The sequence below is a fragment of the Gorilla gorilla genome, chromosome 13 (genome assembly GCF_029281585.2).
Source record: "Gorilla gorilla gorilla isolate KB3781 chromosome 13, NHGRI_mGorGor1-v2.1_pri, whole genome shotgun sequence".
Taxonomy (NCBI): Eukaryota; Metazoa; Chordata; class Mammalia; order Primates; family Hominidae; genus Gorilla; species Gorilla gorilla.
The window spans coordinates 108666998-108684732 of NC_073237.2; the positions used below are offsets into that span (position 1 = coordinate 108666998).

Sequence of the window (17735 nt, forward strand, 5' to 3'; positions counted from 1 at the left end):
ATCCAACAACTATTGATTGGACAGTTATCACGCAGCAGACATGGGTATTGGGGATACTTCTTTGGCCTTTTTACCTAGTGTATGTCTAGGTTGGTAGAAGTTAGGTTTTAAAAGCATATTTAATCCAGCATTTATGCAAAGTATTATTAAAGCCCTGGTGGTACTCTTGAACTGAACTGCCGCATATAGCTGTGTGGAACATATCCAGAGTTCTAGTTTAGGAACAAATGAAGGATTTCTTTTCATTGTTTCTTCCTATCTGCTATGTACTGGATAAAGGGAGTTCCCCGGCTCCAAGCAGTACTGAAGATTCTGTGGCCTGTGGTGTAGACGATGGGAAACAAAGGACTATGGGTGAGAATTTACTGAGTACTGGGGCATGCTGCTGAGGTAACTCTTAGGAATATTTGACGGTTGCAGCCAGCTTTCCAATCGCCATCTTTCTTTTTCTTCTAAGTAGTCCAGAAATCAGTTTGGTTAAATTCCTTTCTTCTGCAATTTGACCAAGACTCGTTTCTTCCCTGGTCCCCACTGTGGGACCAAAACCATGTTTTATTGCTTCTTTGTTTCCTTTATGTTTCTGTAGCAGACAATTCTTTTAAGATTTTCTGAAGAGTGTTGTTTTTTGCAGTGGGGAAAAAGATGAGAGTGAAAAAGGCACTTCTTCAATATTTCTCAAACTATATGTCAAGACTCGTTGGTGAGGCATGAAATCGATTTAGTGGATTGTGAAATTGATTTAGTGAGTAGCAGCCAGAGTTGTTTTGTTGTGGTTTTGTTTTATTTCTAGTGGAATCGAATAGAAAATATTAGAGTGGATTGCATGGAGGAAGGGTCAGTATTGTTTCATAAGCTTTTGTTTCATATATGAAAATGTTACTTATTATGGGTCACAGCCAAAAAACTTAAAAGCTTACACTTTATGGTGCCTCTCTTTTTCAACTTCTTTGCCTTTTCTCACCCTTTCTCAATTACCCTCCCTCACATCATTGTTGTCATTAAAGTTGATACAGAGAGTTAGGAAGTTAAAAAGGGAGGTCTCTGAGGTAACAAAGTTCTAACATGTTATTTTCCCTCTTTGTACCTCCCTTATGTTACTTGTCACTTTCTTTTTTAATTTTTGAGACAGTCTTGCTCTGTTGCCCAGGCTGGAGTGCAGTGGTGCGATCTTGGCTCGCTGCAACCTCTGCCACCCAGGTTCAAGCGATTCTCAGGCCACAGCCTCCCAAGTAGCTGGGATTTCAGGCGCACGCCACCATGCCCAGCTAATTTTTGTATTTTTAGTAGAGATGGGATTTCACCATGTTGGCCAGGCTAATCTTGAACTTCTGACCTTAGGAGATCTGCCTGCCTTAGCCTCCAAAAGTGCAGGGATTACAGGCATGAGCCACTGTGCCCAGCTGACTTCTCACTTTACATTCATTCATTTTCCAAACATTCATTCTAACATGCCAGGCACAGTTCTCTGCACTATTCACTTGTTATGCATTTGACAGATAATTTATTAACCATCTACTCGGTGCAAGGCAACATGGGTACTAAGATGAATGTGACACAATCCTTACCCTCAAGGAGTTTACCATTTAATGTGGGAGATTGAAGAGTTTGTTACCACCATTTGTACTTTGTCCTCCCCCCTGCCCTTTCCTCTACTTCCCTAACCTGTAGGTCTTTGGGATCCTGGGGTAACAAAGTCAGAAAAAGCCTTCTTTGACTCTTAAGAATTTTAAATTTTATTCACACAATAAACATTCATCAGACACTTATTTTGTGCCAAGCTGTGCTCTGTTTGCTGAAGATACATCAGAGAACAAAAGAGATATCAATCTCTGTCCTTATGGAACTTATAGTCTAATTGGGAGAGATACAATAGACAACATGATGAATGGCAAAGTATATAGTATGCTAGAAGGTAATATGCTATGAAAAACAGAACAAAGGAAGGGGGATTGGAGTCTCAGCCATTGAGGAAGGAAGTTGGCAATTTAAAATAGAGTAGAAAGGTTTGGCATTAGGCCAGGAGTGTTGGCTTCTGCTTGTAATCCCAACACTTTGGGAGGTCAAAGCAGGCCGATCGCTGGAGCCCAGGAGTTCGAGACCAGCCTGAGCAACATGGCAGAACTCCGTATCTACAAAAAGTAGCAGGGTGTGGTGGTGTGCGCCTGTCGTCCCAACTACTCAGGGGGCTGAGGCAGGAGGATCACCTGAGCCTTAGGAGATCAAGGCTGCAGTGAGCCGTGATCATACCACTGCACTCCAGCCTGGGCAACAGAGTTAAACCCTATCTCAAAAAAAAAAAAAAAAAGAAAGAAAAGAGATGTTTGGCCTTTCTGAGAGTGCCAAGTCCTAACCGTCAGACCACCAGGGAAGGTAGGTTTGGCCTTTCTGAGAAGGTGACGTTTGAGCATAGACTTTGACATTTGAGCATACCGTTAGTCTTGGGGGTAATACGGTTAGCCAAAGGTTATCTGAGGGAAAACATGCAAGGCAGAGGAAGCAGCAGTGGATAGGTCCTGTGGACTAGTATGGCTGGCATGATGCAAGAGCAGGGAGAAGACCAGTGTCGCCAGAGTGAGGGAAGAGGAGCAGAAAATGAGACGATGTCCATAAGGAAATGGGGGTCAGATGTTATAGGCCCTTGCCAAAACTTGGTCTTAGATTACTCTGGGTGAAATGAGGAGCTGTTTCAGGTTTTCAAGCAGAGAAGGGACCTGATCAAACCTAAATGTTTAAAAAATCTCTCTGGCTGTTCTGATGAGCCTAGATTCTTGAGGGGCAAAGGGGGGAACAGTTAGGAGGCTATTGCAGGAACTGAGGCACAGATTTTGGTGGCTGTGCCTCAAAATGACACAGCAGTAAAGGTGGTGGAGAGTGGCCAGATTCTGATATATTTTCAAGGCAGAACCAACAGTATCTGCCGATGGATTGCCTTTGGGATGTGAGAGAAAGAGTCAACGGTGACTCCAAGATTTCTGGAAAATAGCCTGGTGCAGTGGCTCGAATCTGTAATCCCAGCACTTTGAGGAGGCCCAGGTGGGTGAATCACCTGAGGTCAAGAGTTCGAGACCAGCTTGGCCAACATGGTGAAACCCCATCTCTACTAAAAACAAAAAATTAGCCTGGCATGGTGACACGTGCCTGTAGTCCCATCCACTCAGGAGGCTGAGGCAGAAGAATTGCTTGAACCCGGGAGGTGGAGGTTACAGTGAGCCGAGATCATGCCAGTGCACTCCAGCCTGGGTGACAGAGTGAGACTCCAACTCAAAAAATAAAAAAATAAAAAAAAATAAAGATTTCTGGCTTGAGTTACTAGAACAGTGGAGTAGCCAGGAACTGAGATGGAGAAAGCTGCAGATAGAGCAGATGGAGGGCAAGCTTAGGAATTCAGTGTGGGGTGTTGTGTTTGAACATCCAAGTGGGGACAGTCATTAGGCAGCAGGCCTTGTGAATGGGGGTCAGGAGAGTAGTCCAGGTTGGAGATAAAAAATCTGTGGGTTATCAGCATATAGAACATATAAAAAGCCACAAAACTACATGATACCATCTAGGCAGTGAGTAGAAGAGAAAGGACCATTGTCCATTTCAACATTGAAAGGTTGGGAAGAAGAGGAAGACCCACATAGGAGAGTAAGGTAGGAAGATGAAAGGAAGATGAAAGAGGAGATGAAAGCCGACTGAAGAAGGAGCGTGGGGAGTGATACAGTTTGGATGTTGTCTCCACCCAAATCTCATGTCAAAATGTCACCCCCAGTGTTGGAGGTGGGGTCTGGTGGGAGGTGATTGGATCATGGGGGCAGCTTTCTCATGAACGGTTTAGCACCATCCTCCTTGGTACTGCCCTCACCATAGTGAGTGAGTTCTCATCTCGTTTTTAAAAGTGTGTGGCACACCCCCTGGCTCTCTTGTTCCTGCTTTTGCCATGTGACGTGCCTGCTCCCTCTTCACCTTCCACCGTGAGTACAAGCTCCCCAAGGCCTCCCCAGAAGCCAAGTGACGTTGGAGCCATGCTTGTACAGCGTGCAGAACTGTGAGCCAGTTAAACCTCTTTTATAAATTACCCAGTCTCAGGTATTTCTTTCTTTTTTTTTTTTTTTGAGACGGAGTCTTGCTCTGTTGCCCAGGCTGGACTGGAGTGCAGTGGCGCGATCTCAGCTCACTGCAACCTCCGCCTCCCAGGTTCAAGTGATTCTCCTGCCTCAGCCTCCTGAGTAGCTGGGATTACAGGCGTGCGCCACCACACCTGGCTAATTTTTTTGTATTATTAGTAGTGACGGGGTTTCACCATGTTGACCAGTCTGGTCTTGAACTCCTGACCTCAGGTGATCCACCCACCTAGGCCTCCCGAAGTGCTGGGATTACAGGTGTGAGCCACTGTGCCGAGCCTAGGTATTTCTTTATAGTAATGCGAGAACAGACTAATACAGGGAGTGATCAATTGTGTCAGATTATGCTGATAGTTCTTACAAAATGGGACTGATCGTCAGGTTTAGTAGTCTGTACATCCCCTTCACATCACTTACAGCGTTTGTAATTATTAATTTATAATTATGGTTGTTCAGTGTCTTCTTTGCTAGAATGAAAACTTCTTGAGGATAGGGACAGTGTTTGCTTTGTTTTTTTTATTATAGTCATCGTAGACATTCAATAAATATTTGATGAGTGAGTAAATGAGTGAATGAATGTGCAATATAATTACCTTCTGCCTAGCTCCAAAATATATTCTGGACAAAGCTTATATAATAGGCAGAATGTTCTGTATCAGGGAATATAGAGGGCATTATCAGGTCCAGCAGGAAAAATCAGCTCATTGCTGAGATCTTTGCTTTAGCTTCGAGATATTCATTTTAGAAGGTTTACTAGACATCTTGGAGCCAGTGATGTTATTTGGTCCTAGACTTGATGACACACTAAATCCAATTTATAGTCATGTTCCTTGTGGTGCATGGTATGATGAATTATGTACTGGATGTTGTGTTTTGTTTTTGTTTTTTGAAACAGAATCTCACTCTGTCACCCAGGCTGGAATGCAGTGGCGCCATCTCGGCTCACTGAAACCTCTGCCTCCTGAGTTCAAGTGATTATCCTGCCTCAGCCTCCTGAGTAGCTGGGACTACAGGCATGCGCCACCACACCTGGCTAATTTTTGTATTTTTTTTTTTTAGTAGAGACGGGGGTTTCACCACATTGGCGAGGGTGCTCTAGAACTCCTGACCTCAAGTGATCCACCGACCTCGGCCTCCCAAAGTGCTGGGATTACAGGTGTGATCCACCGTGCCTGGCCTACAGGGTGCTTTTGAGACATAGTAGCTCAGGATATAAGGATCAGAGCAGTAGATTTTCAAAAGTAGGTAAACAATTGAAATGAGATCTCAAGGGGATGTTGGAATTTTTCAAAAAGGAGAACTGGGAAACACATTTTTTGGCAGAGGGAGCGATGCATGCAAAGATTGCAGTTTGGGAAAATACTGTCTGTGCGGTGGAACTACAAGGTTGGTGTATGTATGATAGGGTGTGGGCTTGTTATTTCCCACTGAACTTGAGCAACTCAAGTTGTACAGGTTGACTGGAATGTTGGGTGAGTTTGAGAGTGTGGGGAAGATGGATGAGATGGATGGTCTGGTCTGCCAAGTTTAGGAGCTTGAATTTTAACCTATATTCAGTGGAGAGCCACTGAAGAATCTTAAAAGCAGAGGATTAATAATAAACTGGGGAAAATAGGAGCAGTGAAGTAATATGGTTGCTGATGAGGTTTAGGAAGTTTAATCTGGCATCTGAATATGGGATGGCTTGTAAGACTGTAGAGAGAAGAGGCAGGAAAGCTAGCTAGAATATTACATTATTCATGAGTGAGGCAATGAAAATGGAGGAATGAAAATGGATTTGAGAGGGTGTTCAGGCTCTTGGCTGTTTGAGAGGCCTCTATTTAAAAGAAAACACTCATCTCCTCATCTTAGACGACAGCGTAGAGTGACTCTCTTTATGTCAGCTGGAACCAGAAGTAATCTCCCAACATTATTGCCTTTCAAGAAAAAGGAGATTTATTGTGCTTAACGGAGTGGGTACAGTGTAACATACATTATCCTCAATCAGAGCAGTGTCCCGGTCTCCCGCTTGGCTTCTCAGCTGCATGTTCTTCTCAACACTGACTTCATTGCTCCTCCTGGTTTTAGCACTTCCACCCTGCTGAATTCAGCACATCCAGAGAAAGGATCAGAGGGCCGGCCTCTAGTTGTTTCAGAACATGGAATTTCAGGCTTCCAACTAGGTCACCTCCAGAATTGTAATTTTTTTCTTTTTATAAGACCTGTTTCATGGTTCTTGCTGAAATGGAGGGTGGGGAAGGAGAGAGGGATGATGGCTGCTATTCACAATGCCTACTCTTACCTCATGACTGGTCTGGGCAAGTATGGTAGAAGCAGGAAAGTCCACTTTTGGGTGGATTTGATTTGGGCTTGGGGTGGGGAGTCTGGGAATGGCAGCTACTGATTTGGTAATGGCTACAGAGAGGAAGGCAGTAGAAGTATCACAGAGCAGCTGCAGACTTCTGTCACCTGGACTATATTACAAATAGATTTGGGAACTCAGCTAACCAGGGAGGGTGAGGCGACAAGGGGGCAGCTCACCTCCTTCCTGTCTGGTGCTAGAAATCAAAACATGTTCACTAACTAGGTTAAACAGTTTATACCATTTTCATTGATTCTGACATGCCCATGCTTTATATTTGTACATCTCTGATCTCAGTCTGTATCTTACAATGGATGATATATCATAGTTTAATTGGCAGCTTTTTTCTTTCTTTAGTGGTCCCTAAGGTAATGGTGCGCTGTATAATCAGTGGTATCATTGGTTCAGTGGATACACACATGAGTGTGTGGATATGTTTGGTGGTGGCTGACAGGTGTCAAAGAGGGGAAACAAGCTCTCTTCCCAGAGAAGGAGTCATCACAGGCAATGCTGATATTTTAAGCCTCATACGCACTTCATATGTTTATGTGAAAGGAAATCTTTGGTCTTAAGACTGTTGGTACTGTCTGTTTTCAGGCAGTAATCTCTTAGCTGTTATCAGGAGAATCAGTTGGAAGCTATTAGATGTCTCTTCAGTTATTTCTTAATAAGACTTAAGTTTTCAGGTCGATGTTGTGACTCTTGTGATCCATGGCTTATCTGCTTTCATTATAAATTTTGCTTATTTTCTTTCCCAGAAATCATCAGTGAATTTCATTTGATTGATCCTACTGTTAACCTGCTTTTATTGTTACCAGTTTTTTCTAACCTATTGGGTTAGCTTGTTGGCATTGCAAAATCTGTGTTGAGAAATACTCAATGGCCCACTCCTTGAGTTTTGAGTGCCTAGTTGTACCTTCTTTGTATCTTTCCTAGAAAGATTGTTAAAGTAATGATAGGTTGGAGGAACATTTCTTATTCTATAGACACTCACACACACACACAGCATGTATATACTTATACATGACATATTTTTATTAGACTTCTAATTTAGAGTTTTTAAGGATTCTTGTACAATTCATGTAGTTTACATGGAGACTAGCAGTGTGCATGTATGCATATAGTCTCAAAATAGATTATACTCAATTATGTACAGAAAAGTTCTGCAGTTTTCGGGAGTGAGATGATAACTGAACTCCAAGAACTTTGGTTAACAAGGTTAACCATTTAGTTGCATTATGGATGAGAGCCTGGCTCTGAAGTCAGGCTGCTGGGTGTTTGAATTTTAGCTTCTGTGACCTTGGGCAAGTTACTTAACTTCTCTGTGCTTCACTGCTCCTATTTATAAAATGGGAATAACAACAGGACCTACCTCAGGGTTCTAAGAATTAGGTAAGATAATGTATGTAAAATAGGTAACAGCATGCCTGGCACAGGGTACACTTAATGAATGGTAGGTGGGTGCTATTTTTTATTTTATTTTATTCATTTTTAATTTTTCTGTTTTTTTGACAAACAAATGGGGTCTCACTCTGTCACCCAGGCTAGAATGCAATGGCACAGTCATAGCTCACTGCAGCCTCAAATTCCTAGGCTCAAGCAATCTTCCTGCCTCAGCCTCCAGAATATCTGGGATTATAGGCTCTAGCCACCACATCCAGCTGCTATTTTTTTTTATTATTAATAAAGGATCTGTTCAAGAGTGAGACCAGAGCTCTTGCTCTTGATCTGTTGGTTAAGGAAAAAATTATTTCTAGGGCTGGACACGGTGGCTCACACCTGTAATCCCAGCACTTTGGAAGGCCAAGGCAGGAGGATGGCTTGAGCCCACGAGTTGGAGACCAGCCTGGGAAACATAGCAGGACCCCATTTCTACAAAAAAAAGAAAAAAGCTGGATATGGTGGGAGGGTGAGGTAGGAGGATCGTTTGAGAGCCCAGGAGATCAAGGCTGCAGAGAGCCATGATCTCACCACTGCCTTTGGCCTGAGTGACAGTGTGAGACCCTATCTCAAAAAAAAAAAAAAAAAAATTATTCCTAGTAAATGATTTTTAGTTATGAAGTAGAAAAGTGTCTTCTAACTCAGTGCTTTCAAGAAATTCCCTAAATTAATTGAACATAAAAAAAAATAGGAATGTAAGTTCCATGAAGGTAGATGCCTTATGTCTGTTTTGTCAACATCTGTGTCCTTAATATCTAGAATAGCGCCTGACTTATATATAGTAAGTGCTTAATAACTATTTGTTAAATGAATGAAAAAGGGCCAATGGCTCTTAAAAGCTACAGACATTTCATCTTATAGACGAAAATATGTAAGTTATTCTAGTATGTAATAATTTAAAATTGTATTTTAACAATATATGGAAATAAGCTTTAACTAAAGTACTAGAAACTCACAAACCTAAGTACATTTAAATAAGTTGACTTTCTGTGAACCTATGAATTATGTTGGAAAGTAAAAAAAAAATAGACTTTTCTTGTTTGATGTAAACTAGGATATATGTAAGAAAATTGAGATGTTACTGTTGACAATGTGTAATTAATAATGTACTGTTAATTGTAGAGTTTAAAGTTACTTCACATAAGAGACATAATTTTAAAAGTACACCTAACATGGTAAAAATTTTCTGCAAACATTAACAGCAGTTATCCCTGGATAGGGAAATTATAATTAATTAAGCAATTTCTTCCTTTTACTTCTCTTTCCTTTTTTTTTTTTTTTTTTTTTGAGACGGAGTCTCGCTCTGTCACCCAGGCTGGAGTACAGTGGAGTAATCTCAGCTCATTGCAACCTCTGCCTCCCAGGTTCAAGCAATTCTCCTACCTCTGCCTCCCAGGTAGCTGGGACTACAGGCGCTCGCCACCATGCTTGGCTAATTTTTGTATTTTTAGTAGAGATGGGGTTTCACCATGTTGACCAGGCTTGTCCCGAACTCCTGACCTCAAGTGATCCACCCACCTTGGCCTCCCACAGTGCTGGGATTACAGGCGTGAGCCACCGCACCTAGCTATTTTCTAATATTTTCTACAAAACAGTGTTGTGTGAATTTAAAAAGGACCCCCAGAAATCCAACCAATATTTATTGAGTGTTTTTCAAGGAACCTATTCACTGACTAGGTGAAAGAGTTTATACTACTTTCATTGATTCTGAGATGCCCATGTTTTATATTTGTACATCTCAGATACCAGTCTGTATCTTAAAATGGATGATATATCATAATTTAATTGACAGCTTTTTTGTTTCCTTAGTGGTCCCTAAAGTAATGGTGCACTTTATAATCAGTGGTATTGTTGGTTCAGTGAATACCCACAAGAATGTGTGCATGTGTTTGGTGGTGGCTGACAGGTGTTAAAGAGGCGAAACAAGCTCTCTTCCCAGAGAAGGAGTCATCACAGGCAATGCTGATGTTTTAAGCCTCATAAGCACTCCATATGTTTATGTGAAAGGAAATCTTTGGCATTAAGACTGTTGGTACTGTCTGTTTTCAGGCAGTAATCTCTTAGCTGTTATCAGGAGAATCAATTGGAAGCTATTAGAGGTCTCTTCAGTTATTCCTTAAACAAGCATGCAAATTCTTGAGCATTCTAAATCAGAAAGTTCATTGAATTTTACTTTGAGTCTTATGGTTTGGTCTGTAGTATAAGGCAGTGTTGCAGAGTAAGGAACATGTGTTTTCCACCCAGTTCTCTCCGTAGAACATTTGGTAAATCCTGGGGCCAGGCGTGGTGGCTCACGCCTGTAATCCCAGCACTTTGGGAGGCTGAGGCGGACGGATCACAAGGTCAGGAGTTCGAGACCAGCCTGGCCAACATGGTGAAACCCCGTTTCTACTAAAAATACAAAAAAAGTGCCAGCAGTGGTGGTGCACGCCTGTAATCCCAGCTACTCAGAAGGCTGGGTTCAATCACTTGAACCCAGGAGGCAGAGGTTGTGGTGAGCGGAGATCACGCCATTGCACCCCAGCCTGGGTGACAGTGCAAGACTGTCTCAAAAACAAAAATAAAAACAAAAAAACAACAAAAAAAATTTGGCAAATCCCTTAAGCAATCTGGACCTTGTTTTCATCATCTAAGAAATGAAAGGATTAGCCTTGATAATTGTGAAGGGTGGTGCTTGCTTGTTACTTCCATAGTTTTATTATTTGATTTGGAGTTATGAGTGTATGTGTGTGTGTGTTTTCTCTACAGCCATACACACTGCTGCTATGGATATGCTGGGAGGACCTGGTATCGAAAGCCAGTGTAGAAAAGTTGATATCATTGCAGATGCAGCATATTCCATTTTCCAAAAGCCAAAAAGTTTTACTGGCAACTTTGTCATTGATGAAAATATCTTAAAAGAAGAAGGAATAGAAAATTTTGACGTTTATGCAATTAAACCAGGTAATGCTTTTATAGTTTTTAAAAGTAGTGATACGTTTTTCCATATTTTCTGCAATGAACATACCTGTTTTTTGTGTGTGTTTGTGTGATTGTAAAATGAATGTGTTCTTTTAAAAGCTGTCTTCCCAATGAAGGAAGAAAACCCATACCAACACAACTTAAAAAAAAAGATGAATGAAAAATAGAGGTGAGTTGAGGGCTTTTGAAGTGATATATATATATAAGCACAGAAAGTCAGATCAGTTACTAGCCACTTCTAAATCTCGAAATAAGAAATGAAAATTATTTTTTAAAGTTGGTCTTAAAATCACAGAGTAAAGATTTTGTTCAAGAATATGTGGTAACAGATGGTACAGTAGTGGGTTATGTATTTATTTATTTATTTATTTGAGAAAGGGTCTCACTCTGTCACCCAGGTTGGAGTGTAGTGGCGCAATCTCAGCTCACTGCAACCTCCACCTCCCAGGCTCAAGCAATCCTTCCACCTCAGCCTCTAGAGTAGCTGGGACTGTAGGCATGTGCCACCACACCTGGTTAATTTTTGTATTTGTAGATGTGGGGTTTCACCATGTTGCCCAGGCTGGTCTTGAACTCCTGAGCTCAAGTGATCTGCCTGCCTTGGCCTCCTAAAGTGTTAGGATTACAGGCGTGAGCCACTGCACCTGGCACAGTAATGAATTTTTTTGTTTAAAATAATTTATGATTGTGGACTCTCTAAATATTTGTCTCTTAAGCGCAGTCTCTTAGAGTAGCTTAATGACAGATAGTGTAGATGAGTGGGCAGGCTCTGCCTCATGGACAGTAAAGTGATCTGAGAAGCTTCTAGAAAGCCCTCTTGTTAAGTAACTCTCCCTCTCTGAAATTGGGGATGATAATGATAATAATGGATTTTTACCATATAGAATATGATGTATTCTAATATAGCCATACATAGGAGTTATATTTATTTGCGCTAAAGTATATTTTAAATATTATTCATTAAATTGAGCTTCTAAATGACACAAACCACGTTTATATTTGTATCATCCCTGCTCATCTCTGCAGTTCAAACTAAAGTAAATAGCGGATTATAGTTTTACAAAGCACTCTTATATGCATTATCTATTTAGCCTGCATAACAATTCTGTACGGAAAGTAATGCTTAGTGATTAAGAACACGAAATTTGGGAGAAGACAACCCAGCTTCATATTGCAGCTCTGCTGCTCACTGCTATGCAGCTTTGAGCATGTCACCCAGTTTGTCTGTCTCAGCCTCAATTTCCATATTGGTAAACTTAAGAGAATGATACATTTCATACAAGATTTTTGTAAAGGCTAAATGTGATAATGTATAATGTGTTTGGCACAGTGCCCAGCATATAGTACACTCAGAATATTTAGTAGTTAATATTTACAAGTGGAAAAACAGGCTCAGAGAGATTGAGCCTTTGCCTAAGAGCAGATGGCTAATAGGTGGCAGAACCTGACCAGATTCAGGTCTTCCGGGTCCTGGTACCCAGGAATATAATTATTACTTTAGGTTTTAAAGACACAGTGTAATTGTGCACAAGTTTTAAAATTTTATTTAAATTAAAAATCCTATTAATTATTGAGAACTTAAAATGACCAGATACTATGATATTAGGATATAACAAAGATGAATTCATTCCTGCCCTCCAGAAGTTTGCTTAAACTTCTGAAAAAGAGAGAGAGAGAGGCAGGAGACCGAGGCAGGAGGCTCATTTGAGCCCAGAAGTTTGAGACCAGCCTGGGCAAAACAGCAAGACCCCATCTCAAAAAAAAAAAGAGAGAAAAGAAAAAGAGAACAATTGAGATTGTTAACATCTTACTGTACTACAGTTTTGAAGGCTTTGTGGCCTTTAAATCTTCTAGTGTGCACATGTCTTGGAGTTATCAGTGTAATTAAAACAGTTAACCTATTTGCTAACCACAACCATTAGCTGAAAATAAGACCCAGTGGAGGCTGTGTGCAGTGGCTCACACCTGTAATCCCAGCACTTTGGGAGGCCAAGGCCAGTGGATCGCTTGAGCCAAGGAGTTCAAGACCATACTGGGCAACATGGCAAAACCCCATCTCTACAAAAAATAAAAATGAGTGGTCAGGCGCAGTGGCTCACGCCTATAATCCCAGCACATTGGGAGGCCGAGGTGGGTGGATATCCTGAGGTCAGGAGTTTGAGACCAGCCTGACCAATATGGTGAAACTCTATCTCTACTAAAAATATGAAAATTAGCCAGGCATAGTGATGGGCACCTGTAATCCCAGCTACTTGGGAGGCTGAAGCAGGAAGATTGCTTGAACCTGGGAGGCAGAGGGTGCCATGAGCTGAGATCGTGCCACTGCACTCAAGCCTGGGCGATAGAGCGAGACTCCGTCTCAATAAATAAATAAATAAATAAATAAATAAATAAATAAAAATTAGCTGGATATGGTGGCTTGCACCTGTGGTCCCTGTTACTTGGGAGGCTGAGGGAGGAGGATCACTTGAGCCCAGGAGGTGGAGGTTGCAGTGAGCCAGGATCGTATCACTGCACTCCAGCCTGGGTGACAGTGAGACCCTGTGTCAGTAATAATAATAATAATAACCCAGTGGAATAGGATGGAATAGGATAGCTTAGTTTTCATGATGATGGAGTGAGAGGAAGAGGGAGAGAGAGAAGAGACCCAAGTGCACTAATGCTGAGAATATAGTCCTTCTTAAGAAGGGGCCCTCTGCTTTTAGGACGGCAGGTAGGAAATGAGTCCTGACAACTTTGGAAGAATGTGGGCCAGAAGAGCAGTGTAGGATGAGAAGGGCAGAGGTTCCTGGGAGAGCAGGTAAAGGCTTTACAGAACAGGTGATCTTTTGGGGATTAAATCTTGAAGATAAAATTTATCAGAGGAGAGAAAGATAACTGAATTATGAGAAAATTAATTTAATGAAGATCAGGTCATTCGACAGTTCTCATAAAGGCCTTTTCTGTTGCACCAGAAAGATTTTTAATAAAATAGATATGTTTATTAAACAGATGTTAAAATCTTAGTATGTTGTAGTTACATTAACCTAATGGTTTGGGGTCAATTTTTCAGGTCATCCTTTGCAACCAGATTTCTTCTTAGATGAATACCCAGAAGCAGTTAGCAAGAAAGTGGAATCAACTGGTAAGATCTAGACTATATTTTATGTTGAAAATATAAATCCTAACTTATGTATTTCTTCCAAAATATGGAATTGATCCTATAACAGTGACATTTCTGCCTTCTGTTTTTAAACTGTTTTGTACTTTAAACTAAACAAGTAATGTGAGATCTCAGTTAATCCTAGTAAAGAAGGTTGTTTTGTTCATCTACCAGTAAGAAGTTTTAATAAGGCTGGGCACAGTGGCTCATACCTGTAATCCCAGCACTTTGGGAGGCTGAGGCGAATGGATCACTTGAGTCCAGGAGTTTGCGACGAGCTTGGGCAACATGGCGAAACCCCGTCTCTACAAAAAAAAAATACAAAAAAAAAAATAAGTTGGGCGTGGTGGCACGAGACTGTAGTCCCAGCTACTCAGGAGGCTGAGGTGGGAGGATCACCTGATCCCGGGAAGTTGAAGTTTCAGTGAGCCATGATCGTGCCACTGCACTCTAGCCTGGGTGACAGAGCAAGACCCTGTCTCAAAAAAAAAAAAAAAAAAAAAAAAGAAGAAGTTACTAATATATTCTTTGCGTTTGGTTAAAAACAAGTCTGAAAAAACTTTTTTTTAGGTTTTATTTATTTTCTTTTGCACTGTCTTTAGGTATTTCATGTTGATATGTTATTTTGAGGAAAAGTGTGTCATATATCAAATACATCTAACACCATTTCCACAGTTTGTGTTATGTGACTATTTTATGAAAGAAATCAACTTCAAAGGAGGTTTGGGTTTTACTTTGTTTTGTTTCTGTAATTCATAAACAATAGTGCCCTTGAATTGGTCCAGAGTTTACATTTTAGACTTTGTGTTCTGACATTTTGCCAGTGGCTTACTTGAAGAAACACTTTAATGAATACCTGTGGGAAGAATTTCTCTCATGGTTTACTAATAAGAATGGCTGTGCTTCTTCTGGGCCCTTACCTTATTTTTATCTTATAGATGCTATGACTCTCATCGATTTTTTTTTTTTAGAAGGCTGATAGAAAATGTAGGGATGAATTTCCTTGATACCTTTAGCAAATCTGTGGCACCTTACTGCAATGCATTTTAGTGCCAAACCTTATTTCCAGCTTTCTTTTATTTATTCTTTATTATTTATCTTTTCTTTTCCCAAATTTTTGTGGTAATTTAAAAAAATTACTTAGGTAATAAAAAGGACTTTTTTGTATTATAGACAATTTAAAACAATAGAAAGGAAAATAGTTACTCATAATCCTACTACCCAGAGTATTAAAACCAGGAAAAACAAGACTGTCAGTCTGTTTCTCAAAAGGCCTCTTACAGAATGGTGGAAAATACCTAGAGAGCTTATCAAAGTCTAGAAGAGTCTGGTCTTCAAGTTAGTTAAGTCCCAAACTCCGATTTTTGCCCATCGCCCTAAGGTTGGATCTGTCTTTTAGAAGAAGGCATGCTTTAACTGAGATCGTTTAACCTCCAAATTTTAAATAAGAACCACTTATTGATCGTGTATATTCATTTTGTTTATTCAACAAATATTTACTGGGCACCTCCTATGTGCCAAACACTGTGCTAAGTACTTTACATGCATTGTCCTGTTTAATACCATTAATCCCCAAGACAGATACTACCCTCATTTTACAGCTGCAATTGCACAGCCAGCAGGTGGCAGAACCAAGATTTAAACTCATATTTCTCTGATTTCAAAGCCCATGTCTTTAACCAGTAAACTTAAATGGCTTTCCTAACACTTGAATACTTAGTCTTTTAAATTTTAGCATATTCTTAGTCTGGGCAACATGGTGAGACCCCGTCTCTACAAAAAAATAAAAAAAATTAGCTGGCCATGGTGGCACATGCCTGTAGTCTCAGCTACTCAGGAGACTGAAGCAGGAGGATCCCTTGAGCTCAAGAGTTTGAGGCTGCAGTGAGCTATGACTGAGCTATAGCACTCCAGCCTGGGCAACAGAGCAAGACCCTGTCTCAAATAAATACGTAAATTAGCACATTCTTTCCCCTGATAATCCAGTTTATTAATTTATAACAAAGAGTTGCCATCTCATAGGTTAAACATGTAGGTGCTTGATCAGCACATTCTCTTCCTTTGGATATAATTGTGCATGAAACAGAATCGTAGTCAGAAGGTCATTTCATGACCATGGAATCAGAACAAGGGGGTTAGATAGGTAGAGTGTAAAATCAGTGTTTACTGGCATCAGGCTTTGATAGGGATAACTTTGCCTATAGCCATCTCCACATAAGCAATGCTCTTACCCTTAAGGTTAGAAGACTCAAATTCCTTTGGCTAACTTCCCTCACCTAATGCTGCAGGAGCATTTACTTCTGTAGCTCTCTTTTTTTGATTCTGTGTGGTTCAGTCAATAGCAATTTTACCTGACCTTTTCTGTAGATATATTAATATACTCATATAGATAGTAGCCTGGGCTATAACTTACCTCTTTCAGTTTATTTCTTATGTCCTCTCATAGTTCAGCTCTTTGAGAACCATGTGTATTCCTTGTTTCCAAAGGGGGAAGAGGTTCACCTTTCTATTGCACCAACAACTTATAATAACCCCTGTTACCATTTCATTATACCTTTTCCAGTATTCGTCCTGTATATGTTAGCTTTTATATATGTAATTATTGTAGACAATGGACCTAGTTTTAAATTGATGGGTTTTTTTTTTTCTTCCCATCTTAAAAGCAATATCAACCAGGCATAGTGGCTCACGCCTGTAGTCCCAGCACTTTGGGAGGCTGAGGTGGGAGGATCGCTTGAGCCCAGGAGTTCAAGACTAGTCTGGGCAACATGGCAAAACCTTGTCTCTACAAAAAGTACAAAAATTAGCTGGGTGTGATGGTGCATGCCTGTAGTCCCAGCTACTTGGGAGGCTGAAGTGGGAGGATCACTTGAGTTCAGGAGTTTGAGGTTGTAATGAGCTATGATCAAGCCATTAAACTCCAGCCTGGGTGAGAGAGTGAGACCCCTGTCTCAAAAAACAAACAAACGAAAATGCAATACCATTATTTCTTCATTGATTCCCCCCACCCCTACTCTCCACTGGAACACAGGGAGCCCACTCAGTCTTGTTCTTTTTTTTTTTTTTTGACTTCCAGCTTATTTTTGTTTTTATTTTTTATTTGGTTTAGAGACTGGGTCTCACCCCGTTGCCCAAGCTGGAGTGCAGTGGCTCGATCATAGCCCACTGCAGCCCTCAAAGTCCTGGACTCAAACAATCCTCTCACCTCAGCCTCACCAATAGCTGGGACTAGAGGTGCATGCCACCACGTCCAGCTAATTTTTAAATTTTTTGTAAAGAGGGGGTCTTGTTATATTGCCCAGGCTGGTCTCAAACTCCTGGCCTCAAACAATCATCCTGCCTCGGCCTCCCAAAGTGCTGGGATTACAGGCATGAGCTATGGCACTGGGCCTATTTTCCTTCAGTTACAGTTTTAATTGCTTCTGTTCCAGTTGTTCTGGATTCTCAGAAACACTTATTCTTACCTTGGCTCCCCTTTCCCTTTCCCTGTAGTTAGCACCATTTCTCACTGGTTCTGGCTTTCTCTTCTGTATTCTGGAGACCTTGTTAAGTTTGTCCTCTGTATTAAAAAGGACAGTCTGATAAGATGTTCTATAGCTTAGTTTCTGTTCCATATTGTCTCAAATGGTTAATTTGCTATGGTGCTCACTTCCTTTTTCATTTTATCCTATTGTCTTTTCATCGCAGCCAGTTATATATAACTTTCTGTCCCTGTTTCATATAGTTTTTTTTTTTAAGGCTTTATTTA

At 40.8% G+C, this 17735-nt stretch overlaps 1 protein-coding gene across 3 annotated transcripts in view; it reads left to right on the top strand.

Moving 5' to 3' along the window:
- The window catches only part of HSDL2 (hydroxysteroid dehydrogenase like 2), an 88000-nt gene that overhangs the window by 41731 nt on the left and 28534 nt on the right, over positions 1-17735 (top strand). For all 3 annotated transcript variants that reach the window (XM_031014284.3, XM_019033655.4, XM_055350421.2), the window contains 2 exons: positions 10633-10827; positions 13898-13969. In XM_031014284.3, coding sequence (XP_030870144.1) covers positions 10633-10827; positions 13898-13969 — 267 coding nt within the window. The remainder of the gene's footprint in view (positions 1-10632; positions 10828-13897; positions 13970-17735) is intronic.